Source organism: Vicugna pacos, chromosome 20 (assembly GCF_048564905.1).
Source record: "Vicugna pacos chromosome 20, VicPac4, whole genome shotgun sequence".
NCBI lineage: Eukaryota > Metazoa > Chordata > Mammalia > Artiodactyla > Camelidae > Vicugna > Vicugna pacos.
This window is the reverse complement of record NC_133006.1, coordinates 3640500-3666572: the sequence shown is the minus strand read 5'-3', so window position 1 is coordinate 3666572 and position 26073 is coordinate 3640500. Positions and strand designations below refer to the sequence as shown.

At 45.1% G+C, this 26073-nt stretch overlaps 1 protein-coding gene and 1 pseudogene across 2 annotated transcripts; both read left to right on the top strand.

Moving 5' to 3' along the window:
* Positions 1-1671: 1671 nt before the first annotated feature.
* LOC102532760 (mediator of RNA polymerase II transcription subunit 24 pseudogene) lies at positions 1672-4585 on the top strand (annotated as a pseudogene).
* An 18690-nt stretch (positions 4586-23275) lies between these two features.
* LOC102532997 (polymerase delta-interacting protein 3-like) lies at positions 23276-25578 on the top strand. Of its 2 annotated transcripts, XM_072944735.1 has the most exons (2): positions 23276-24443; positions 24503-25578. In XM_072944735.1, the coding sequence occupies exons 1-2, from the start codon at positions 23276-23278 to the stop codon at positions 24604-24606; spliced, it is 1272 nt and encodes a 423-aa protein (XP_072800836.1). In that variant the 3' UTR covers positions 24607-25578. The 2 variants fall into 2 exon arrangements, with proteins under 2 accessions (XP_072800836.1, XP_072800835.1); XM_072944734.1 differs by having other exon boundaries at positions 23276-25578.
* The last annotated feature ends 495 nt before the right edge of the window (positions 25579-26073 follow it).

The window sequence follows — 26073 nt, the reverse complement described above, 5'->3', positions numbered from 1 at the left end:
ATTAAAACTAAGGGAGGTCACCGAGTTAAAAGCAGTGTCTTGGATGTGATCCACCCGAGGGAATTTCAAAACATTAGAGGAATCATGGAATACTTGAGGTCCATCTGCAAGAACATGTAGCCAGTCTGCAAGGGCCTTCCATTCCCCTTAGAAGTCTCCCAACTGTATATTCTCCGGGGTTTGCTTTTAAAAATCCTTCAACCTCTCAACCACCTAGGAACATACTTTTAGTTATAGGTAAAGGCTGTGTATTCCTGGTCTGCAAACCTTGCAAAAACTAAACCAGTGCTTTTGCTTCAAGTTAACCCTGATTCTTTTCCAGGATTTAATTCTACTTTTAGGAGAACATCAACAATAGGGCATAACTCAATTAGATTTACTGTGCAAAGAGCAGACTGGGCATTGATTGAGGAGCATCCAGGTTTGGGAGAAGCTCTGAATCCACAGAAGGAGAGAAGACATGGTGTGAATTGCCTGCTATCCTAGGAAAGAATGGTAGAGACCATGATCAGAGCAAAAAACACATGATCATCTCAATAGATGTAGAAAAAGCATTTGATAAAATCCAACATCCATTTATGACAAGCTATTTATGACAAACCTACAGCCAGCATAGTACTCAACAGTGAAAAGCTGAAAACCTTCCCACTAAAATCTGGGAAAGATAACATTGTCCACTCTCACCACTTCTATTCAACAGTCTTGGAAGTCCTAGCCACAGCAATCAGGCAAGAAAAAGAAATAAAAGGGATCCAAGTTGAAAAAGAAGCAGTAAAATTGTCATTATATATGGATGACATACTATATATAGAAAACCTGAAAAGTACCTTAAACAAACAAAAAAAAAAACTCTAGAGCTAATAAAAGAATTTGGCAGGGTAGCAGGACACAAGATTAACATACACAAATCAGTTGAATTTCTTTACACTAACAATGAATCAAGAGGAAAAGAAAGTAAAGAAACAACCCCTTTTAAAATTGCATCCAAAACAATAAAACACTTAGGAATAAACCTGACAAAGGAGATGAAAGACTTACAGGTGGAGAACTACAAAACTTTGATTAAGAAAATTAAAGAAGACTTAAAAAAATGGAAAGACAACCCATGCTCTTGGATTGGAAGAATCAATATCATTAAAGTGGTCATTCTGCCCAAGGCAATCTACAGATTTAATGCAATTCCTGTCAAACTACCCAGGACAGTTTTTACTGAACTGGAACAACAATCTTAAGATTTATATGGAATCAAATAGGGAATTTCAGGGTTGGGGAAGGTGGAGGAAATGAGGGGGGAAATCTGGATTTGGGTGGTAGCAGCTGAGGGACGCAGCGAAAGCTAAGGGCATAGTTAGGGAACTGGAATCAGCTTAACTCCTTGCTTTCCATTCATCTTTGTATTAAGCCCCTCTGACACCTTCTTAGCACTCCAGTTCCAAGGATGGTTTAGGAGGGAAGAACCTGACAGGATCCCTACTTTGCCCCCTTCCCTCTTTTTTCCCTTTCTAGTTCTGCCTCCTTTGCATCTTCCTGTGTCTTCTCCATTCCACATAACTACTCACTCCCCCCTCACAGTTCCCCGTTCTTTTCCTCAGAATCTCCTCTCCCCTTCTCTAGCTCGATTTCTTCTGCCTCACAGCTGACCACCACCTGCCTGCTCTCATGAGTGAAGTCATGAAGGTGAACCCGAAGCAAGCCATTTTGCAAGCTTGGAAGGAGCAATGGAGTGACTACCAGTAGGCAATCAACATGAAGAAATTTTTTTCCCAAAGGAGCCACCTGGGACATTCTCAACCTAGCAGAAGCACTACTGGAGCAGGCCATGATTGGACCTTCCCCTGATCCTCTCATCCTGTCTGACCTGAAGTACGCCATCAGTTCCCAGATGGTGTCCTGCTCCCCTGTCCTCACAGCTATCAGGAAGTTTGATGACTTTTCCCGGGACCTGTGTGTCCAGGCCTTGCTGGGCACCATGGACATGTTTTGTGACTGACTTAGCTGTCACAACAAAGCAGAGGAGTGCATCCGGCTGTGCCGGGCCCTTCTCAGCGCCCTCTACTGGCTGCTGCGCCGCCCCGCAGCCTCTGCTGAGCGGCTCTGGGACGGGCTGCACTCCCGCTGCTGCTACTGGGAAGCAGCTTGCCATGTGCCTGCAGCGCCTGGAGAAGACCCTCAGCAGCACCAAGAACCGGGCCCTGCTCCACATGGCCAAACTGGAGGAGGCCTCCTTCTGGACTGCCACTGAGCACTGCCTTTTGAAGCTTGAGGCTATTCTGGCTGGTCTCAGTAGCCCCCAGCTCCGGAGACAGGCCGAGCGGCATGGCACGCGCTTATCAGGGGGCATCCCCATCATGCTGTCCGTGCACTCGGAGCAGCTGCACAAGACTGGCTTCCCCACCGTCCATGCCGTGGTCCTGCTCGAGGGCACCAAAAATCTGACAGGTGAGACACAGCCGCTGGTGAAGAGCAGCATATGCCCACCCCACCTTTTGTCCTGGAGACCTGGAAAGCCCGCTTCGTGGGTCTCATCGAGTCTCCTGAGGGTACTGGAGAGCTCAAGTGGACAGTTTTCACCTTCCTTAAGATTCCACAGGTTTTGGTGAAATTGAAGAAATACTCTCATGGGGACAAGGACTTTACTGAGGATGTCAATTCTGCTTTTGAGTTCCTGCTGAAGCTCACCCCCCTTGCTGGACAAGGCTGACCAGCGCTGCCACTGTGACTGTACAAGCTTCCTGCTCTAGGAATGTGGCAAGCAGGGGCTTCTGTCTGAAGCTAGTATGAACAACGTAATGGCCAAGTGCAAAGCAGACCGGGAGCATGCTCCGTGGCTGAAATCAGATGAAAATGCCAACCTGTAGCCCAACCCTGGGCTGACCCTCTGTGTGGAGCCCACAGTCACCAACATCCTCAGAACAATGGACGCAGCCACTCTGAGTCCCTAGAGAGGCTGCTGGGGGTCCTGGGCCACATGCTGTCAGTGAAGAGCCTGGACTTGTTGCTGGCTGTGGCTGCTGCCACTGGGAAGCTTAAATCCTTCACCCAGAAATTCATCAATTTGAAAGAATTCACTACACACGGCAGTGAAGAAAGCACCAAGGTGGCCTTGGTTTGAGCCTTGCCCTTTGACATCTCCTTCCTCATACGGTGCCATGTAGCCCAGACCTATGGCTCAGAGGTCATCCTGAGTCGAGCACAGGAACAGAGGTGTTCTTCTTTGAGATTTGGATGCAGACGTGCATGCCTGAGGAGGGCAAAATCCTGAAACCTGACCACCCCTGCTTCCGGCCTGACTCCACAGTGGAGTCCCTGTTGGCTTTGCTCAGCAACTCCTCGGAGGTGAAGCTGGTGCAGATGAAGTGGCACGAAGCCTGTCTCAGCATTTCAGTGGCCATTTTGGAAATCCTCAACGCCTGGGAGAATGGGGTGCTGGCCTTCGAGTCCATCCAGAAAATCACTGATAATATCAAGGGGAAAGTTTGCAGGCTGGCAGTGTGTGCCGTGGCTTGGCTGGTGGCCCATGTGCAGATGCTGGGGCTGGATGAACGTGAGAAGCCACTGCAGATGATCCGCCAGCTGGCAGGGCCGCTGTACAGTGAGAACACCCTACAGTTCTACAGTGAGAGGGTGATGATCATGAGCTCCATCCTGGAGCACATGTGTGCTGACGTGCTGCAGAAGACAGCCACGCAGATCAAGTTCCCATCCACAGGCATGGACACCATGCCCTACTGGAACCTGCTGCCCCCAAAGCGACACATCAAGAAGGTGCTGATGGACATAATTGCCAAGGTGCTGGAGAGCGGATGGGTGGACAGCCGCTCCAGCCACATCTTTGACACCCTGCTGCACATGGGAGGCATCTACTGGTTCTGCAACAACCTGATTAGGGAACTACTGAAGCAGATGCAGAAGGTGCACCCGCTGCAGGCAGTGGAGCTGCTCTACTCCATCTTCTGTCTGGACACGCAGCAGGTGACCCTGGTCCTGCTGGGCCACAGCCTGCCTGGCCTATTCACCGACTCCTCCAAGTGGCACAGCCTCATGGGCCCCCCAGCACCTCTGTCGCCAAGCTGGCCATCTGGTGTGCCCTGAATTCCAACTCCTCCCACAAGGGCCAGGTGTCCTTCTGCCGAAAGACATCGAGGATTACATCAGCCTCTTCCCCTTGGATGACATGCAGCCCTCGAAGCCAATGAGACGGCTGAGCTCCAGTGAGGAAGCTGCAAGTATCCTCTTGAATCTCACTGACTGATCCATGAGCAGCTAGCTCCCTGTCGGCCTCCCAGCTCCACAAAGTTAACATGAGACCCGCTGAACCGAGTGCTGGCCAACCTGTTCCTGGTCATCTCCTCCATCCTGGGGTCGCGGCCCGCACACGCAGTCTGTGCAGTGGTTCATGGAGGAGGGCGTGGACTGCCTGGAGCAGGGCAGCTGGGGCAGCATCCTGCAGTGCATGCCCTTCACCACCACATCAGCACTGGTGCAGGTGTCGGCCATGCCCAGCCCCAAGGTGGTTCTGGCTGTCACAGACCTCAGCCTGCCCCTGGGCCATCAGGTGGCTGCCAAAGCCATTGCCTCCCTCTGAGGGGCTTGGAGTGGCCGCCAGGGCTGGCAGGGGAGGGTCCCAGCCCCAGGCACCTCAGAAGGGAACCGTGAGGAGGGATGAGACATCATTGCTCATAGCCACATGACATAACAGCCCTTGGTCAGTTGGTTTCCAGATCTTTCCCCTGCTCTTGACTTCTGATCTTTAAGATGGCTCCCAGTCTCTTTTGTAATTTCTTCCCACTGCCAGCACCTGGTTCTTTAGCTCAGGGCAGCCTCCCTCGGTCACACCTCTCCCACCACTCCTCCCCTCCCATGGGTAGCTTTACCTCTGAGGGACTGCACAGGTGCAAGCTCTGTGTGTATATGTGTATATGTGTATATTTATATGGAATCACAAAAGGCTCAGAATTGCCAAAATAATATTGAAAAAGAATGAAGCTGGAGGAATAACCCTCCCAGACCAGACAATATTACACAGCTACAGGCATCAAAATAGCATGATATTGGCATAAAAACGGACATATGGATCAATGGAACAGAATAGACGGCCCAGAAGTAAATCCACAGACCTATGGTCAATTAATGTTTGACAAAGGAGACAAGAATATACAATAGAGAAAAGACAGTCTCTTCAGCAAGTGGTGTTGGTTAACTGGACAGCAGCATGTAAATCAATGAAGATAGAACACTCCCTTCACCCCATATACAAAAATAAACTCCAAATGGCTTAAAGACTTAAATATAAGACAAGACATGATAAATCTCCTAGAAGAAAATATAGGTAAAAGATCCTCTGACATAAATCTTAGCAATGTTTTCTTAGGGCAGTCTACCCAGGCAATGGAAATAAGAGCAAAAATAAACCAATGGGATCTAATTAAACTCATATGCATTTGCACAGCAAAGGAAATCATAAGCAAAATGTAACGACAACCTACAGAATGTGAGAAAATATTTGCAAATGATGCGACTGACAAAGGCTTAATTTCTAGAATATATAAACAGCACATATAATTTAATAACAACAACAACAACAAAACATCACAATCCAAAAATGGGCAGGGCACCTAAACAACCAATTCTCCAGTGAAGACATACAAATGGCCAATAGGCATAAGAAAAAATGCTAAACTTCACTAATTTTAAGAGAAATGAAAATGAAAACTACAATGACATATCACTTTACACCAGTCAGAATGGCCATCATTCAAAAGTCCGTGAATGAAAAATGCTGGAGAGGGCATGGAGAAAATGGAACACTCCTACACTGCTGGTAGGAATGAAGTTTGGTGTAGTCATTATTGAAAACAGTGTGGAAATTCCTAAAAAAACTAAAAATAGACTTACCCTATGATCCAGCAATCCCACTTCTGGGTATATATCTGGAGGGAACTCTAATGTGGAAAGATATCTGAACCCCAATGTTTACAGCACCACTATATACAATAGCCAAGACCTGGGAGCAACCTAGATGTAATAACATTTCACTGGATAAAGAAATTTTGGTATATTTATACAATGGAATACTACTCTGCCATGAAAAAAGAATAAAATAATGTCATTTGCAGCAACATAGAAGGACCTAGAGATCATCATTCTAGGTGAAGTAAGCCAGGAAAAGAAAGAAAATTACCACATATCACTCATATGTGGAATCTTAAAAAAAGAAAGGACACTATGAACTCATCTACAAAACAGAAACAGACTCACAGACTTAGTAAGCAATCTTAGGGTTACCAGGGAAAGGGGGTGGGGAAAGATAAATTTGGGTGTTTGAGATTTACAAATGTTAGTCACTATATATACAGATAGATTTTTAAAGAATGTTTCTTCTGTATAGCACAGAGACCTATGCTCAATATATTGTAATAACCTATTAATGGAAAAACTGCTACAGCCACCACCTGACATAAAAGAGGAGTTATTAATCTTGGGCCAGAACCCAGTCCTTCACAAGTCCTTGTTCATGGCACGGAGAGCACTGAGTCCTCCTCCCATGAACAGGCTGACATGAATACACATTTCCAGTGAACCTGGGGCAGCAGGGGCTGCCCCCAGGACAGGCCACAGGGAGATGGGGGCAAGTCCACCTGCTCCCCTGGGGCAGCCCCCCTCACCTGGCCACCACTGCCCCCTGACAGCACCGTGCCCACCTCCTAGGAGCCAACTCACCTGGAAACAAGTGTCCCAGGAACCTGGGGCAGTGGTGGGGAGAGGGGAGCTGCCCCTGAAAAGCTGGTATATTTGCACCCATCTCCTCTGCAATATGGATTGGGGGCGGCCTTTGCTGCCCCAGCTTTGCTGGAGGCACCTCCTCATGTCAGCCTGCTCCCTGAGGCAGGCGGGGTGTGGTCAGTGGGCAGTGGTGGTGGGTTAGGGGAGCTGCCCTGTGTGAACCTGTGGATGTGCTTCAATCTTCCCCACGTCGAGTCTGGGGGCTGCCTCTGCTGCCCCAGCTTCCCAGGATGCACGTCTCTTGATCTGCCTGCTCCTGGGAGGTAGGCTTGGTATGTTCTGAGGGTGGCAGCAGTGGTAAAGGTGGGATTGGGGCTGCCCATGCGAGCAGGGGCTTTGTTCCCATTTCTCGCTGTCACTGCTGCTGCCCTCCCCACACTGACTGCACCGCGCCTTCCTCCCAGCAGCAGGCTGACCTGTAACCTTTATCCCACCAACCTGGGGCAGTAGAGGCCACCCTAGTCCAGGCTGCAGGGCAGATGGCAGCAAGATGACCAGGGCAGTGCATCCAGGGGAGGCCCCCTACACATGCCTCCATTGCTGCCCTCACAACCTGACCTCACTGTGCAGGCCTCCTGGGAGCAAGCTAACTAGGAGACATGCATATGGGGAACCTGGGGAAGCAGATGTTCCTTCAAGCCAGGCCTCAGGGGAGATGGAAACAAATCCAGGGGCTCACACCAGGAAGCCCCCTCCCAACACAGCCGCCTCAGCCCCCTGACCGCACTGTGAGCAGGGCTCCCCAGGAACTGGCCCACCTGGGGATGTGCCTCCAGCGAACCTGCACAGCAGAGGCTGCCCCCAGGCCACCGCGGGGAAGATGGGAAGAAACCCACCAGCTCTCACAGGCAGCTCCCCTTATCCCGCCTCCACAGCTGTCACACCTGCCATCGTCTCTGCTGCTCTCTGACTGGATCGCACAGGCCTCTAGTGCACAGTCTGACCTAAAGACAAACGTGAGGCAGCACAGGCCACCCCCAGGCCAGGCAGCGGGGGAGATGGGAGCAAGTGACTGGCTCCCAAGGGGCAGCCCCTCTCCCCTCACCACCACCTCAAGGCTACCGCCTCTGCCATCTTCCCAGCCCCCTGGCCACACTGTGCCCATGGTCTTACTAAAGTGGGTATAGAGGGAACATGTCTCAGCATAATAAAACCTATGACAAACCTACAGTCACCATAATACCCTACCAAGAGAGCTGAAAGCCTTTCTGCTACAATCTGGAACAAGACAAGGATACCCACTCTCATACCTTCTATTCAATATAGTATTGGAAGTCCTGGGCACAGCAATTAGACATCAAAAAGAAATAAAAGGGATCCAAATTGGAAGAGAAGATGTAAAATTGTCATTATATGTGGATGACATGATGCTATATATAGAAAACCCTAAAGGCTCCACACAAAACCTGTAAGAGCTAATAAAAGAAATCAGCAAGGCAGCAGGATACAACAGCAACATACAGACATCAGCGGCATTTCTTTACAAGAAAGTAATAATCCCTTTTAAAACTGAATCCAAAAAAATAAAATACTTAGGAATAAATCTGACCCAGGAAGTTAAAGACTTATACGCGAAGACCTACAAAACACTGACTAAGGAAATTAAAGAGGACTTAAAGAAATGGAAAGATTTCCCATGTTCTTGCATTGGAATAATTAATATTGTTAAAATGGCCATACTGTTCAAAGCAATCTACAGATTTAATGCGAACCCTATCATATCACAGTTTTCACAAAACTACAACAAATCAACCTAAAATTTATATGGAATCACAAAAGACCCAAAATTACCAAAGCATTACTTTAGAAGACCGAAACTGGAGGAATAACCCTCCCAGACTTCAGACAGTACTACAGAGCTACAGTTATCCATAGTATTGGTATAAAAACAGATGTATGGATCAACAGAACAGAATAGAGAGCCCAGAAACAAACCCACACACTTTTGGTCAATTAATCTCTGACAAAGGAGGCAATAACATATAATGGAGTAAAGACATTCTCTTCAGCAAATGGTATAGGGAAAACTGGACAGCTGCATATAAATCAGTGAAGTTAGACTACTCCCTCACCCCATACACAAAAATAAATTCAAAATGGCTTAAAAACTTAAACATAAGACAAGACACTATAAATATCTTAGAAGACAACATAGGAAAACATTATCTGACATACATCTCAGCAATGTTGTCCTAGGGCAGTCTACCCAAGCAATAGAAATAAAAGCAAAAAACAAACAAATGGGACCTAACTAAACTTACAAGCTTTTGCACAACAAAGGAAACCATAAGCAAAACAAAAAACAACCTCTGAAATGGAAGAAAATATTTGTAAATGATGCAACTGACAAAGGGTTAATTTCCAGAATATGTAAACAGCTCAACGGAATAACAAAAAAAAAAAAGCAACTATAACCAAAAATGGGCAGGAGACCTAAACAAGCATTTCCCCAATGAAGACATACAAATGGCCAATAGGCACATGAAAAACTAATCAATATCACTAATTAAAAGAGAAATGCAAATCAAAACTACAATGAGGTATCACCTCACACCAGTCAGAATCGCCATCATTCAAACGTCCACAAAGGAGAAATGCTGCAGGTTGTGTGGAGAAAAAGAAACTCTCCTATACTGTTGGTGGGAATGTAGTTTGGTGTAGCCATTGTGGAAATCAGTAGGGAGATTTCTCAAACGACTAAAACTAGACTTGCCAAAAGCCTTGATCTCAGAGGCAGGCCAACCAAGCTCCCAAAGGCCCAAGTCTCACCCGTTATTCCGACCTGGAGGGTCCGAAGAGGCCTCCACTCGCCAGGCAGGTCCACCTACGCAGGATGGCCATGGTCTGAGGCCCGGCCGGAGGTGCTCCAGGATCTGTCCGGCATCCTCCCACCTCCCATGGCTGCATCCGCTTTCCCCAATCCGTGTGTGAGCGGCAGTGAAGACGCCGGGTTCAGTGATTGCTAATGTGGGCAGAGGGAGCACCATAAACCAGGGATGCCCGCCCCGCCCCGCCTCAGGCTCCTAACGGGCCGCCCCTCCCGGGCCTCACCTACACACCAGAGCGCCTCCCCAGCCGCGCAGCCCAGGCCTCACCCGCCGGCTCCCCGACCTGCGCGCCCCCGTCAGCGCCCCCTTACCTGCCCGGCGGCCATACTGGAGGCAGTGGCAAGCGACAGCCCAGACCCTAGGCCGGTTCCTCCTCAGGGAGCTGACCCAAAACGGCCAGGCTCCCACCAGCTTCCACACGCTCTGGGCGGGGTCCGGCGTCCGCCCGTCTGTGTGTCCGCCCATGCGCGCCCTCCCCTTCCCGCCGCAGCGCGCACACTCGGGCGGGCGATGGGGCAGCCCCACCCCGCCCACCCGCTGCCGGCCTAGGCTGCTGGGTCCCCGTCCCCGAAACAGCCCCACCCTGGCACCGCCTGGGCCCGGCACCCAACGAGATCCACCACCAGCCCCAAGCCAGGCCACACGCCTCAGCCTCACTCCCCCTGCTTGCCCCCCCCCCCACCGTCACTGCCCCCTCAATGCTTAATTGTGTATTCTCATATGCACAATCTTCTTAGCCAGTGGCCTTCACATTGGAGCACATCTCGGGGCACACAGAGACTGCGCAGGGCACGTGGGCACAGGGAAAGTGGGAGACAGGATTTCCAGATCTCCATTTCCCACGTGTGTTCCTCCTCAAAGCAGACCTCTGACATGAGGCTGTCCTTTGTCTGCTAGCCTTTCATGGGGGCTTTTTTCACACTCGAATAAAAGCGCCACCAAATCATCTTCATCATCTGCAGGACGCTGTCCCCACAATGTAAGTATAATGATCCAATTTGAAATATGGATTTTGATATGGTGTAGTTAGTAAGTCTGATGAGCAGTAAATACTTTTGTAGATTAGGTGATTTCCATTTTTTTTTTTTTTTGCTTTTAGCAAAACTGAAGGGGGATTTAATGACATAGTTATCTGACTTTATAATGAGTAGTAATTAATATTATCATTATATATTAATTAACTTAAAAATCACATAGCTATCATCAAAATAAAAAGTTATAATAGTAATAGCTTATTACTTTATAAATAATACTTTATTATTGTTTTTTTGATGATAGGTCACTATGTGGTATTTTCACCTCTATCTTGGGATATAGAAGAATTCTGTTACTTTGCTATAAAATATCTCTTTCTTGCCCTCTCTAGTTTTTATAAAAATCAGCTTTCTTAGCACCTATGTCTTTAAAAAGGAACACTGAAATACAATTTGATGTTGAACTACGTCATTCCAGAAACAAGAAATAGTCATCCTGTGTGTGAACTAATTCTTAAAAGTCTTGCCTATATATTGGGATGCATTTCAAATAAAATTTTACTTTCATGTTTAGTAAATTAACAAATTCATAATATATTTCAATTTTGATCAATGTGTACCAAAATGAAACTCAATCTAAGAAATTATTTAATATAGGATTGTGTTACTTAAAATTTAAAAATATATTTAAACACAAATTTTTGTTGTAGAAAGTTACATAAAATATAATAATGCATGAGTAAAAATATTTGGGACAAATGGAATGAATATATGGTTTGAAGGTTAAAAATGAACAATATGTAATCTCTGACTATTAAAAAAAACTCACTGATTTTGTTTAATGAATGATGGTGAATTCAAATCACTATCACCTAAGATACTTTTAGTCAGAAAAGGAGAAATATGATTAAGTAATTGATAGTGAAATATGCTGAACATTATACCTTAAGCTTATATTCAACAATTTTAGATATCAATTAAAAATATACTAGTGAATATTCCTGTTTAAAAATTATCTTAGCTGTTAAGCAAGCAAGGATGTTTGAAAATCATTGGCTCGGGGATTGCAGGGTTTTGTATTTGGGTGTTTTATAATCACTTCCGGGAAAAGATATGTAGATGTGCTTCTTGATGTGCAAATTTGAATTTCATCTCTGTTTTGAGGGAAGGGATCCAGTAAGCACAGCAGTGAGAACAGCCATAAAAGCCTGGGAGAAATAAATGCTGCTGCTGCAATGGCACGTGCACCGGGGCTGGAGTCCTCAAAAGCAGTGACTGGAGAGCATGGTGTTTACACTAATTCTTTAATGATACAGTCAGGGGCATAAGCATCCACTTTTATCAAATAACTATAATTTATGGAAATTATCATTACTATTTGATTAAAATGGGGAAAACTGAATAATATTACTTTATATATTATTCAGAATTTAAACAATAATAACCACAAATATTTGCTAAACACATGTTTAAGTACATAATTATATGCAGTTTGACTTGCGTGGATTTAGGGAATGTTATTACCAAACATCTGCTCGTTACAATGTGAGGTGAAATCACACAGCCCACGTGCTTCCAAGGCGTCAGCATACCAAGCCCCAAGTTGTTAATTGATATCTTACTGACACATACTTTCAGTTTTCTCATAGACATGTGAATAATTTAAATACTTCTTTCTTGTTTTAGGCAATTCAAACCAACCTACAGAAGTGACAGCACTGTATTTCTTTGAAGGACAACAACTGGGAGATGAATTTTCAAGCTGGAGACAGAATCAAAGTTATATCGAAAACAGACTCATGTTTTGATTGGTGAGAAGGAAAGCTCTGAGGTCAAACCGGCATTTTTCCAGCCAACTCTGTTACCATGAATTAAAGTTCATTTTATTTCCTTCTTTGAGAATTACAAGAAAATTATTTCTACACTCACAGGATTTACTATCCAGTTAAACAATGTTTAATACAAGTTCAAAAACCCTTCTGTTTATTCCATAAACTTTTATCCTGTATGTAAAAGATTTTGTTTTTCTATATGTAAATGGTCACCTTATGTATCTTTAAATACTTTCCACAAATTTTGTTACATATACTATTTAATAGTTAATGTCTTCTAATTTATATGGTCACATTTCTTTTGTGTTCATTTTCAAAAATCCATTAACGTTTTATTTGACTTTGTACATGATGACTTTAATTTGGGAAGCTTAAGAATGGGGCATGAATTCTAACTGGGTATTAAGTAATACTCAGAGTTGTAGGTACTAGTCAGAATATTAATTCTTAAAATTATTTCTATACCTTGAAAATTTGCATACATATGTTTCATGTACATATATGTAACATGCTATTACAAAGAAATTCAACCACTATTCATTAAAAAAGATGACATCTATTAACTTTTCCTCTTTGTGAGGTTATGTTCATTTGTAGCAGTAGAGTATATTTATGTTGACATGGTTCTCTTGTCCCTAAATAAATGTTTTTAAATGCTAAGTTAATGTTTTGGTCTTGTTTTTCTTATTCACTTTTTGTAAAGTAACCAGAGGTCTGTGGTTGGTCTGCAATTCACCTCCATGATTATACTGCTAAATTCTTTCTTTCAGCTTTATAAACATAAAATTGACAAATAGAATAGCAAAAAATTTAAAGGTTCTGTGATTTGAAATGAACAGTCATTGTGAAAGGATTCCTACTGAGTTAATGAACACATTCAACATCTCACATTTTTTTTTATTTGATGAGAACCCTTAAGTTCTCTCTTAGCAAATTTCAGTTATAGAATGCAACATTATAACTGTAGTCACCACACTGTACATTAGATCCCCAGAACATACTCCTCTTAGAAATTGGAAGTTTGTACCCTTTGATCAACATCTGTTAATTTTGCTGACCTCCCAACCCCTGGTTAACACCAATCTATTCTCTGTTTCTATTAGCTTGGCTTTTTTGAATCCCATTTGATACTATGAAGTATTTGTCTTTCTCTAATTTATTGCATTTAAAATAATCCCCTCAAGTTTCATCCATATTGCTGCAAATTTCAGGATTTTCTTCCTTTGTTTATATATATGTATGTGTCATTTTTTCCTTATCCATTCATCTGTTGATGAACATTTAGGATTTTCTATATATAATAACATGGCATCTGTAAGCAAAGATAATCATACTTCCTCCTTTCCAGTTTGAATGCCTTTTATTTCTTTTTCTTGCCTAATTTCTCTGGCCATGGCTTCCAGCACAATGCTAAATAGAACTAGTGAGAGTGGACGTCCTGATTGTTCCTGATCCTGGAGGGAAAGCTTCCAGATTTTCACTGTAGATTATGACGTTAGCTGTGGGTTGGTCAAACAAGAGCAAGTTGTTTAATCTCCACGTATTTGTGAACTTTCCAGTTTTCTTCTTATAATTGATTTCTTGTTTCATACAATTGTGGCCAGAAAAAGATGCTTGATATGATTTCAATCTTCTTAAATTCATTAAGACCCGTTTTGTGCCTAACATAGGCTCTGTCCTGGAGACTGTTCTATGTACACTTGCCAGGAATGTGTATTCTGCTGCTACTGGATGGAATGTTCTATAAATGTCTGTTACGTCCATCTGGTCTGACACATTATTTAAGACCAATGTTTTCTTATTGATTTTCTGTCTGGATGATCGATCCATTGATGAAAGCAGGGTATCAAAGTTCCGCCCCCACAAAAAAGTTTGTATTGCTATATATTTCTTCTTTTACAACTGTTAGTATTTGCTTTATATATTTAGCTGCTCCTATGTTGAGCACATAAATATTTACAAATATTATATCCTCTTGTTGAATGGACCACTTTATTATTATATACTGACCTCTGTCTCTTATTACAGTATTTTGATTACAGTCTATTTTTCTAATATAAGTATAGCTATTTGTGCATTCTTTTGCTTTTTACTTGCATGGAATATCTTTTTCCATCCCTTCACTTTCAGTCTGCATGTATCTTTAAAGCTATTGAGTCTTTTGTAGGTAGCAAATAGTTAGGTTTTTTTTTTTTTAAATCCATCTAATTACTCTCTGTCTTTTGATTAGAGAATTTAGTCTAGTCCATTTACACTTGAAGTAACAATTGATAGGTAAATCCTTACTATTGCCATTTTATTCATTATTTCTTGGCTGTTTTGTAATTCCTCTGCCCCTATCTTCCTCTCTTGCTCTCTGTCTTAGTGATTTGCTGATTTTATGTAGTGCTATTCTTAGATTTCTTTCTCTCCTACTTTTGTATATCTACTGTATATTTTTGCTTTGTGTTTACCATGAGGCTTACAGAAAACATAACAGTCTGTTTTAAGCTGATAATAACTTTGTACCACATTAAATCTCTGCATTTTTACTCTGTCTCCACATTTTATGCCTTTAATGTCACAAGTTATCTATTTTTACCTGTGTATTCATCAACAAATTATAGTTACTTCAATGCTTTGTTATTTAACCTTCACGCTAGATTTATAAGTGATTTAACCACCAGCAGCATTACAATAGGAGAGTATTCTGAATGTAACTCTATTTTTAATTTTACTAGTGAGTTTTAAGCTTTCATATGCTTTCCTGTTACTAATTTGCAACATTTCATTTCCTCTTGAAGAACTACCATTAGCATCTCTCGTGAGGCATTGTTAGTGGTGATGAACTCCTTCAGCTTTTGTTTGTCTGTAAAACTCTTTATCTCTCCTTTAATTCTGAAGGACAGCTTTGCTAGGTAGAGGATTCTTGCTTGATGGTTTTTTTTTTCTTTCAACACTTTTAATATATATCATCCTGAGAGCTCTCTTCTGGACCACAAGGTTTCTGCTGAAAAATCCACTGGCATTCTTACGAGGGTTCCCTTGTTATAATACGTTGTTTTCTCTGGCAGCTTTTAAGACTGTCTTCTTGTCTTTGACTTCTAACTGTTGATTTATAATGTGCCTCGGTGCGGGATTCTTTAGATGCAGCTTATTCGGAGTTCTGGGCTCCCTGGGTCAGGACATCTATTTCTCTCCCCAGTTTAGGGAAGTTTTCAGCCATTATTTCTTTGAATAGGCGTTCTGTCTCTTTTCCTTTCTCTCCTCCTCTGGTACCTCTATAATGTACATGTTCACCTGCTTGGTGGTTCCTGAAAATCCCCTTAATATCTTTACTCTTCATTCTTTTCCTTTTCTGTTTACTTCTTGAATAAGTTCTACTGCCCTGTTTTCAAGTTTGTTGGTCATTCTTTCTGTTCAGTCTAGTCTACAGTTCTGTGATTGCTGTTTTGTACTTTTCAATATTTTCTGTCTCTTGTTGAAGTTTTCACTTTGTTCATGCTCCTGAATCAGTGAGCACCTTTATGATTGTTATTTTGAACTCCCAGGGAAATCATTTCTTTCTATTTCACTATGAGAAGTTTCTGAAGATTCTTGTTCTTTTGTTTGAAAACTATTCCCCTGCTTCCTCATTTTCCTGGACTCTCTGTGTTGGTTTCTGCACATCAGTTGAAACCGCCACCTCTCCCAGTCCAGACGGAGTGGTCTCATGTGGGAGTTGAACCCTGGCAGTCAGCCCAGCCTGAGCTCCTGGTTGTCTGTCTTGAACCTCTGTGATTGTCCAAGCTGCTATCTTTGTTTTCAGTGGCTCCCAAGACCCATCAGTTTTCCGAAGGGGAAACTCTCAGTCAGCACCTAAATGTGGGTTGATTGGAAGTTGGACCCTCAGAGAGGACTGAGAAAGTATGTAATGAAGGCCTTTCTATGGAGAAACTGGGAGATGAGTGTTTTCACATGCTCATTCCATGCTGAGGTGCAGGGTGTAGCTGGGGGTATTCTTGTGTCCATTTAAAATGTGCATCTTTGTTTCAGTCCTGTGGGACTTGGGAGTGTAAGTCCTGCAGGCCACCAAACCCGGGTGATTGAGGGCCCATCCCTCGAATGGCAGGTATAAAAGCTGGGGCACTAGATGGGTGGACAAGCTCCTTCCAGGGAGATGTTTGGTTTTACTGTTGGAGTGAACCAGAGGGAGAAGGCAGGGCTCTGGGGAGGGTCACAGCTGGCACCTGGATGTGTGCTAATTAGATGCTGGGCCCCAGGCAGCCCTTTGCAAAGTCTGCAACCAAACCCCTTCCAGGCAAGTGGAGGCGGGAAGATGGTATTTCTTACTGCAACCTCTGAGCTGGGGCCTCGGGGAGTAGCCCAGTGGGTGCTGGTGCTCCCACTGGCTCCCTGTTGGCTGTGTTCCTGTAGGACAGGTGGACACAGGCCCTGCTGACTTTCAGAGCTCAGAGACCCGGGAGCTCGTCCCTTGGATGGAAGCCTTAAAGCTGTGGGGGGTGTTAGTTGTTCAGTTTGGACCCTTTGCTCCGCAGGGAGAAGCTGGGAGTTGGGGGTCCCCTCAATTGCAGGGCTCTGTGCTGGGGGTGGGCTGTATGGTGGGGATATACCTTTCCTACCCTTTTGGATAGGGGTGTTTTCTGTTACCCGATGTGTAGGAATCACTCAGCCAGGCTCTGGGCTTCTCTCAGAAGCAACTGCTCCATGAAAAGCCATGGACTCAGTGCCTCTGTGGTAGAAGGAAATTCAGGAACCTCCAAGTTAGCATCTTTGTCCTTCTAACTTCTTTCTTGAACTCCAGACCCATATCTCCAACTGTGCATTTGGCAGCTCTATTCGGACGTGTAATAGCATTTCAAACCTCGCTCATCCAAGGTAAAGCTCGCCCTTGCTTTCCCACCACTAAAGCCTGCCCCTCCCACTGAGGCCCTCTTCAGCGACTGGAAACCCCACTTGTTACTGAGTCAAAACTCATTCTGCTTGCTGCACAACAGGCCAATACATCAGGAGACAAGGTACTGGGGCAAGGAATAGTGACTTTATTAGGAAAGCTGGCAGACTGAGAGGATGGCAGACTAATGTCTTGGAGAACGATCCTACTCCAGTCAGACTACAGGCTCCTTTTATACAAAAAATAGGGGAGATGGTGTGGTTGGTTGTTGCAAACTTCTTTCCGCAGGAAGTCTTTGTTCTTGCAGCCATCCACGTGGGTCAGGCCATGGTGTCCCTGTAAACCGCCTACAAAATAAAGGTTATTCTCTATTTTGCAACGTGCCATCTCTACAGAAGTGTAGAACTGCTAACATCCTTAAAGGTCAGAGCCCTGAGAATAGGCTCTCCTGTAAATTTCAGGCTAAAGGCAACACTGTTTTACAAAAGGTGCAGAGCTAGCAAGGCTAAGCCTGGAAAATGGTGCACAGTGAGTAAAGCTAAAGGAACAGATCTAATGTGGAGTCTGATTTGTTCTTTTCCGTTACAGAGGGACATAGTGAGAGCCTCCTGGCAATTGGCTGGAGGCATGGCCTGCTGACAGCAGCCTGGCGGTTGGCTAGAAGGGCCATGGGGGTCACAGGGAGCCATTATGATGCACCACAGGTGGTTATAAAAGCCGGGCACCGCTACCAGGGTCAGCCATGGCAGAGATGGCCTTTCTGGTTCTCTTGCTGGTTGTGGCCGTGTCCTCTACCGCCTTCTCTGTGCCCAACTCTGACTCACTCCATGCCCATTCCTCTTGTCCTGGGCCCCTCACCCACACCCTGCACTCTAATGCTGGGATCCACCTTCGGGCCCCTCTGTGGGCCAGCATGTCCGTGCACCCACCCTCGGCACCTCCTGCACCAGCATGGGCTGGTCTGGCTCCTCTCCTTCTGGTTCCAGCCCCACGGCAGGGGATCAGAGTCAGCCATTGTTCCCGGATCCCTTTTCCACCTCTAGCACCACAGTCTAGCCCCTTACTCAAGTCGGGGGACTCGGCAACGCAGGATGACAACTTCACTGTGCAGCCTGCTGTGTAGTTAGCTGTGGCCAAGGAGACAGAAGTAAAAGAGTCCTGAAAGCCTCTAAGATATTCCTTACAGACAGCTTATTCGTCCCTTCTACCTACTGTTGCTGGAATACAGTTGTGACGGCTGGATTTCTACCCACCATCTTACTTCAGGAGGACGAAGGCCACACTAGTGACGGCAGACCATTTAATGGGTTGTAAGGGCTGCATAAATCAGATCTGCCACATCAACCACAAAGTGCCTGCCCTGGAATACGTATGTAAGAGACAGAGTAATCTTACTTGGATAAGCCATTGACATATGAAATTCCAAGCAGCAGGCTGTATTTCTGACCAAAAGCTCAGCATTAACTCCATCCACAAGATTAGTAATAGTGCCAAAGTTAACCCACATTAAAAACCAAGACCAAAGTACACAACCTTTCCCACAGGAAACAAAATAGCCATCTGGAAAGATCAAACACCCAACCCTGATTAAAAACAAAAGGAGCAAACAACCTGGGACAAAGGATCACTGACATCGTAAAGATACTACCTGAAATCCACATCCACTTCCAAATCTGGCCCTCAAGCCTCAGGCCGTGATAAACATTACCTTAGGAGCAGACAGCTACATTGATCAGTTTTAGCCAGTGAAATAAGATACAAAGCTAGAAATCAAAAGGACAAATTTATGAATATGGATCATAGAAAATACCCCAATGTCCTATGGAAGCTGTCTATAAATCTTAATAGGTTTATCTTAATTATCAAAATGTGACTTAGATGCAGTATCCCTAATAAACACTAGATATTTAAACAACAATTGTGAGGACTCTGATTTTTGGAAGATGGACAAGTACTTTCCCCTATTCCACTTCTAAGTACCCTGAAATTCCTGGACGTTACACGTGAAACAGTCATCTGAAGGCTCTGGAAGGCAGAGGGAAGGAGGCAGAAACTCAGGACAAGGAATGGCATGGAGGTAACACCTGGGGCTGTCTCTTTGCCTCACGTGTCCCACACTGAGCGCTGGAGATGCAGGTGGCCCAGAAACACCAACAGGCATAACTGTGAACTCCAACAAAAGCCAGCTCTCTCAGACCAAAGACTCAGGATAGGGCAGCCTCTTGAGAAGAAAACGACTATACAATAACTCTCCTACTCCAGGCAAACCATCAAAGAAAATCTGAAAGTTTCCACCCTTTTCAGGCTGTGATGAAGGACCAACCCCAGGCTGGGCTGTCAGAGAGGCCATGCAGAAAGCTCTACCTTTGATTTCAGCCCACTGTTAATTCATGGCGCCACCACACCTTGCTCCACGTAGTCAGTAAAAACTAATAGCTTTTTCATTCCTCTCTCCCAGTAAGAAGCCAGAACTCCTGCACAGCAGGAAGGTGGTACTCCCACTCCAATGAGTCCCAACAAGCTCCAAACAGTGTGGAGCTTGAAGTTGTACCCCAATCTGGCAGCATCAAGGTGGTGGTACTCACCTTCCTTCACCAAGTATAGCCATGGGAAACCAGCCAAAAGAAAAAATTCCACATAAAAGAGCCTCATACTTAATATCCAGGTTCCAATCAGAAATCACTCATCATACCAAGAACCAGAATGGTCTCAGTGGATGAACACATAATCAACAGACACCAACACCAAATGACAACAAGATTTTAAAGAAGTCATTATAAGAATGATTCAATAAACAACTACAAACATGCTTGAGAAAGTGAAAAAACAGAAACTCTCAGCAAAGAAATAGAAAATATAAAAAAAGAATCAAACAAATTTTAGAACTAAAAAAACAAAAAAACAAAAACAAAACAAAACAAAAAAACCAACCCAGAAATAAAAAGCTCAACAGATGGGAAGAACATCAAAACAGAGAGGACAGAGGAAAGCTTAGTGAACATGAAGAAAGAACAATAAAAACTGCCCAAAATGCAACTGGAAAAATACTAACCTCAGGGACCTGTGGGACCTGTGTAACAAAAGATCTAACATTCGTCTCAATAGAGTCACAGAAAAAGGGGAGAAAGGTGGTGGCTGAAAAAATATTCAAAGAAATAACAGATGAAAGTTACCATATCTGACAAAATACATAAACCTGTACATTCAGGAAACAGAAAATTCCAAAGAGAACAAACAAGTCTACTCCAAGACACAATATAGTCAAACTTCAAAAACTAAAGCAACAAACGTGAAGCAGTGAGGGTAACACCTAACCTACGAGGTAAGACAAGACAGATGACAGTGGTTTCCCATCACTCTTATGCTAAAACCAGACAGTGATGACAGAAGAGAAAATTATAGGCCAATATCACCAATGAACATAAGTGTAAAAATCCTCAATAAAATACTAGCAAAACAACTCCAACAATACATTAAAAGGATCAGACACCATCTTCAAGTGGGATTTATCCCAGGGATGTAAGGCTTTCTTAATACCCACAAATCAATAAACATGATACACCACATTAACAAACTGAAGTACAAAAGCCATATGATCATCTCAATAGATGCAGAAAAGCGTATGACAAAACTCAACACTTATTTATAATAAATACTCTTCAAAAAGTGGGCATAGATAGGACATACCTCAACATAATACAAGCCATATAACATCATACTCAATGGGGAAAAACTGAAAGCGTTTCCTCTAAGATCAGGAACAAGACAAGGATGCCCTGTATCACCACTCTTATTCAACACAGTTTTGGAGTTCCTGGCCACAGCAGTTGGAGAATAAAAAGAAATGAAAGGAATTCAAATTGGAAATGAAGCAGTAAATCTGTCACTGTTTGCAGACCTCACGATACTTATATAGAAAATATGAAAGACACAAACAGAAAATTACAAGAGCTCATCAATTAATTCAGTAAAGTTGCAGGATACAAAATTAATACAAAGAAATCTGCTGCATTTCTATATACTAGCAACAAAATATCAGAAAGCAAAACTTAGGAGAGGCACCAAGATGGTGGAGTAGAGAGACTCAAAGCTTGCCCTCTCCCACAACTACACCCAGAATTACATCTCCAAAACCAATGAAGCACAAAGAACACCTACTGAACATGGGCAGTGTCTCTCACTTCAAAATATAGGAGGATCCTCACAAAATCTGGGTGGGGGATGTGGAGAAGAAAAAAGAAAAGGAAACTTCGGAGCAGGACCAGCACTGCAAGGAGGGAGCGGCGCAGGAAGACAGGCATGTTGATGCGGGGACAACCCCTCTGCAGCCAGGAGGTCAGCTGGGACAGAAGTGGAGCTTCTGAGGCTCAGAGGACAAAGTGGCAGCTGCTTGGTGGCCAGCACTAAGGAACACTGGCATGATCCCCAGCCCTAGACGTGAGCCAGCAGGGACAAGCTGGAACTAGCTGCTGGAGGCTGATGGGGCCCCCGAGCAGAGGGCTGAGGCCCACTGCACAGAGGCGGGGGCCCGGCAGCTTCCCAGGCGGGACTGCTATTTGTTTACAGCTCCCAGCAGAGAGGGCAGATGTGCTCTCTCTGGACCCTTTGTGGACCCAGGCCTCTGGGACTAACAGGCACAGAGTGGAGCTCTGGCACATGGCAGGGGTGAGTGTGGGGATTTACAAGAGGCCGGCTTACCGTATGTACACGGAGGTGGGGCTGGCATCTGTGCTGGCACCTGTGGCACACCACAGATTCAGGTGTGTGCCTGCACGCTTACTACGGTGGGTCCTACCACCTGAAACTGGCAGATCAGGACTGGTGGTTCCTGGGGCCCAGAACATGGGGGACACCAGAGTAGGTGGCCGACATTCCCACAGCTAAGGTGGGAACAAAGGCAGAGTCAACAAAGACTTTGTAAGCCTGTATAAAAAGTGACAGACACCACCACAGAGGGCACGTCCCAGGGGCTCTCCTGTGGAGGTGCACTCAGCAGCCCTTCTCCCAGCTGAAGCACCCCAACCATGCCTGCCACACACCACAGCTCAGAAACGGGTCTAGCAGCCTCTATTCCAGCAACAGTGGAGAAGACTCAGTCCCTGGCAAGGCTGTGTCAACCGCAGAACAAAAAAGGGGGCCATGCTCAACAACAATGATCAGGGTGAACTCTGATCACCATAACACCAAACACACCCTCAATCAAAGGGACAGCAGCCAACACACACACAAGAGACACTGCAATCACACATACTAGGAACAGCCCTCACAACAAAATTATCAGATGCACACAGTCTGCACAGGAACACATCTACTTTAAATGAAAACCAACAAAAAATAAACCAGCCCTTCAAGACCGCAGTAGATAACTGATACTCCTAAATCCACAGAGCCAGAGAAATAGAAGTAAAATGAAGAAGAGGAACCACTCCCAACTAAAGAACAAGAGAAGTCCCCTGAAGGGAAGAACGATGAGATAGGCTTCAGCAATCTACAAGATCTTGACTTCAAAAAGGGGGTGATAAAAACACTGAAGGAAATAAGAGAGATGATGAATTAGAGACAGAGAATACTATGAAAAGAAATACAAACTATAAAGAGGAGCCAATTAAAAACAGGAAACTCAATGGCTGTTAGAAGAGCTGAGCTAAATGCCATCAAAAGCAGATTAGATAAAGCAGAGGAACGAATAAGTGACTCAGAACACAGGATAACAGAACTCACCAACCAGAACAACAGACAGAAAAGCAAAAACCAATGAAAGCAATATATGGGACCTATATTGGAATAATATAAATTGTGCCCCAGAAAGAGAAGAAAGAGCAAACTGGATTTAAGCGGTATTGGAAGAAAGCATGACTGAAAATCTTCCAAATCTAAAGAAAGAAACAGATATCCATGTTCAGGAACCAGAAGGGTCCCAAACAAGAACCCAAAATGACCTACATCAAGACATATTATGGCTCGCGGCTCCCTCAGTGGTGCAAGATGGAGGGAATCTCCCTGGACGAGCTAATCCGGAAGCGTGGGGCTGCGGCAAAGGGGCGGCTCAATGCCCGATCAGGAGTTGGAGGTGTTCGATCTCGTGTTGGGATCCAACAGAGCCTTCTCAGCCAGCCAGCACGCACGGCCACTTTCCAGCAGAGATTTGATGCTCGGCAGAAAATTGGCCTCTCAGATGCCCGGCTCAAGCTGGGAGTCAAAGATGCCCGGGAAAAGCTTTTGCAGAAAGATGCCCGGTTCCGGATCAAAGGGAAAGTGCAAGATGCCAGAGAGATGCTGAACTCCTGCAAACAGCAGAGCGCAGTGCCCCAGAAGCCTCGCCAGGTGGCTGACGCCCGGGAGAAGATCAGCTTGAAGCGGAATTCCCCTGCTGCCTTCATGAGCCCACCCATTGGGACGGTGACCCCTGCTCTGAAGCTCACTAAAAGCATCCAGGCTCCACAGCAGAAGACCATGGCACCAATTCATGCTCATCCTGCTGGAATGAGGATCAACGTCGTCAATAACCACCAGGCCAAACAGAATTTATATCACCTAGATGAAGATGATGATGTTGCAGCTCCTATTCCTAGTAAACAGATGAAATTTGCAGCCTCAGGCATCTTCCTACACCATGTGGCTGGGCTGAGCATTTCCAAGCTTTCTGTATCCAAGGCCCTTCCTCTCACCAAAGTGGTTCAGAATGATGCATACACAGCTCCTGCTCTCCCCTCCTCTGTTCGAACAAAAGCCTTGACCAACATGCCCCGGACACTAGTGAACAAGGAGGAGCCCCCCAAAGACCTGCTGCCTGCTGAGCCTGTCCTCAGCCCTTTGGAAGGCACCAAGATGACCGTGAATAATCTGCACCCTCGAGTCACTGAGGAGGATATTGTTGAGCTTTTCTGTGTGTGTGGAGCCCTGAAGCGGGCTCGGCTGGTCCATCCTGGGGTAGCAGAGGTGGTCTTTGTAAAGAAGGACGATGCCATCACCGCATATAAGAAGTATAACAACCGGTGTCTGGACGGGCAACTAATGAAGTGCAACCTTCACATGAATGGGAACGTTATCACCTCAGACCAGCCTATCCTGCTACTGCTGAGTGACAGCCCCTCAGTGAAAAAGGAAAGTGAGCTGCCTCGCAGGGTGAATTCTGCCACCTCACCCAACCCTCCTGCTGAAGTGGACCCTGACACCATCCTGAAGGCACTCTTCAAGTCCTCAGGGGCCTCTGTGGCCACACAGCCCAAAGAATTCAAGATCAAACTTTGAGTGGGGGAGTGAGACAGCCAGGGGGCAGAGGAGGGTGGCTTTGTTTCCCAAAGCAAAGATTGTGACCAATGGGCCGTTGGACTGGGGGCCCCTGAGCATGGGAAAGGTCACTGGGGAGTAGAGAGCTTCCTCACTGGACGGTACCCGCCTTTCTGTGTTGTGTTCTACTCTGTACTCTTCTCTACGTTAACATTTCCTGTAGTATGTTTCTTCTCTCTCCGTCTCATCACCAAGGTAGGCTTCTGTTGCTCACAGTGTCTCCCCCTAACCTCAGCCCCAAATTGATTTTTTAAAATCTGGAAATGGTGCCCTAAATTCTCTGGACAGCTTTCTTGTGGCCTCGTGGAATGCAGGGCAGGGGCTGTTTGAAGGACAGTGCTTTCTCCAGCTGTGAGAGGTTGACTCCCCCGTTCTCTTTTTTAAACTTTTCAAACAAAGTGGGGATTGGAAGCCCCTGCCATCCTAATAGGAACCAGCTGCCATCCTAATAGGAACCCAGTCAGCCCAAGAGCTGTGTTGCACACTCTCCTGGTCAATAGAGATGGCCCAGGTGGAGATCAGGTCACAGGCCTCTTGTCCTCTTACTGCAATTGACTCCAGGCCAGTCTGCTAGACACAAGCCTAGAAAGTATACAGGGGACCTGAGACACCAAGAGCCTCTTATGAGCTGCTTGGGGCCAGCCCAGTGAAGAAAAACTTGGAAACTCAGGTTTCCACAGAGTTCAGTCTGTCAAGCACGAAGGACCCAGGGTTGAACCAGCGCAGTCCTTTAGCTCTGAGGTTGCCCAGGCCTGGGAAGTGCAAGGAATGTGCCTGATGGTGTTCCACTTTCCAGTTCTTTAAAGAATGCTGCTTTTGTTCCCTTCTACCCCTTTGAATAGGTGCAGACTTAGTTCTGTTCAGCAGCTGGAAGACATTCCTCCTACACTTTCCCCTTCTTGGCCCCAGAGAGCACCCACAAGACAGTAGGACCTGGTTTCTCAGGTACTGGAGACAGTCAGATCACTGCTTGGACTCTGCTTCCAGTAGGGATGGTAAATATCCTGCCTGCATGGTTTTACCCTCCTGTCTCCCCTCCAGTCCCATGCCAGGCTGCTCTGGTTATCACAGGGCTTCACTGAGCCCAGCTGCAGCCACCTGGCCATCAGGACCCTGTCCTCTGGGTAGCCATACGGTACATTGTGGGATAGAGCCTGTTTGCATCCCCTATTCTACAGGATGTCATCGTGGGAAATAGAAGGTGGTGGGCCAATCCTTGTGTCCCTCTCCACCTCCCACTCCCTTGCATTTCCCACCTGTGTCTCATTTGTTAAAAAGGAGAGGAAGAGGCATTAAGGGATGGAGGAGACTATGTGTTACTTACCCATTTCTGAATAAACATTTGTTATTCCTAAAAAAAGAAAAAAAGACATATTATAATTAAGATGGCCAAGGTTAAAGATAAAGAATTGATTCTAAAGGCAGCAAGAGAAAAACAAAGAGTTAGTCACAAGGAATCCCCATAAGGCTTTTAGTTGATTTCTCTACACAAA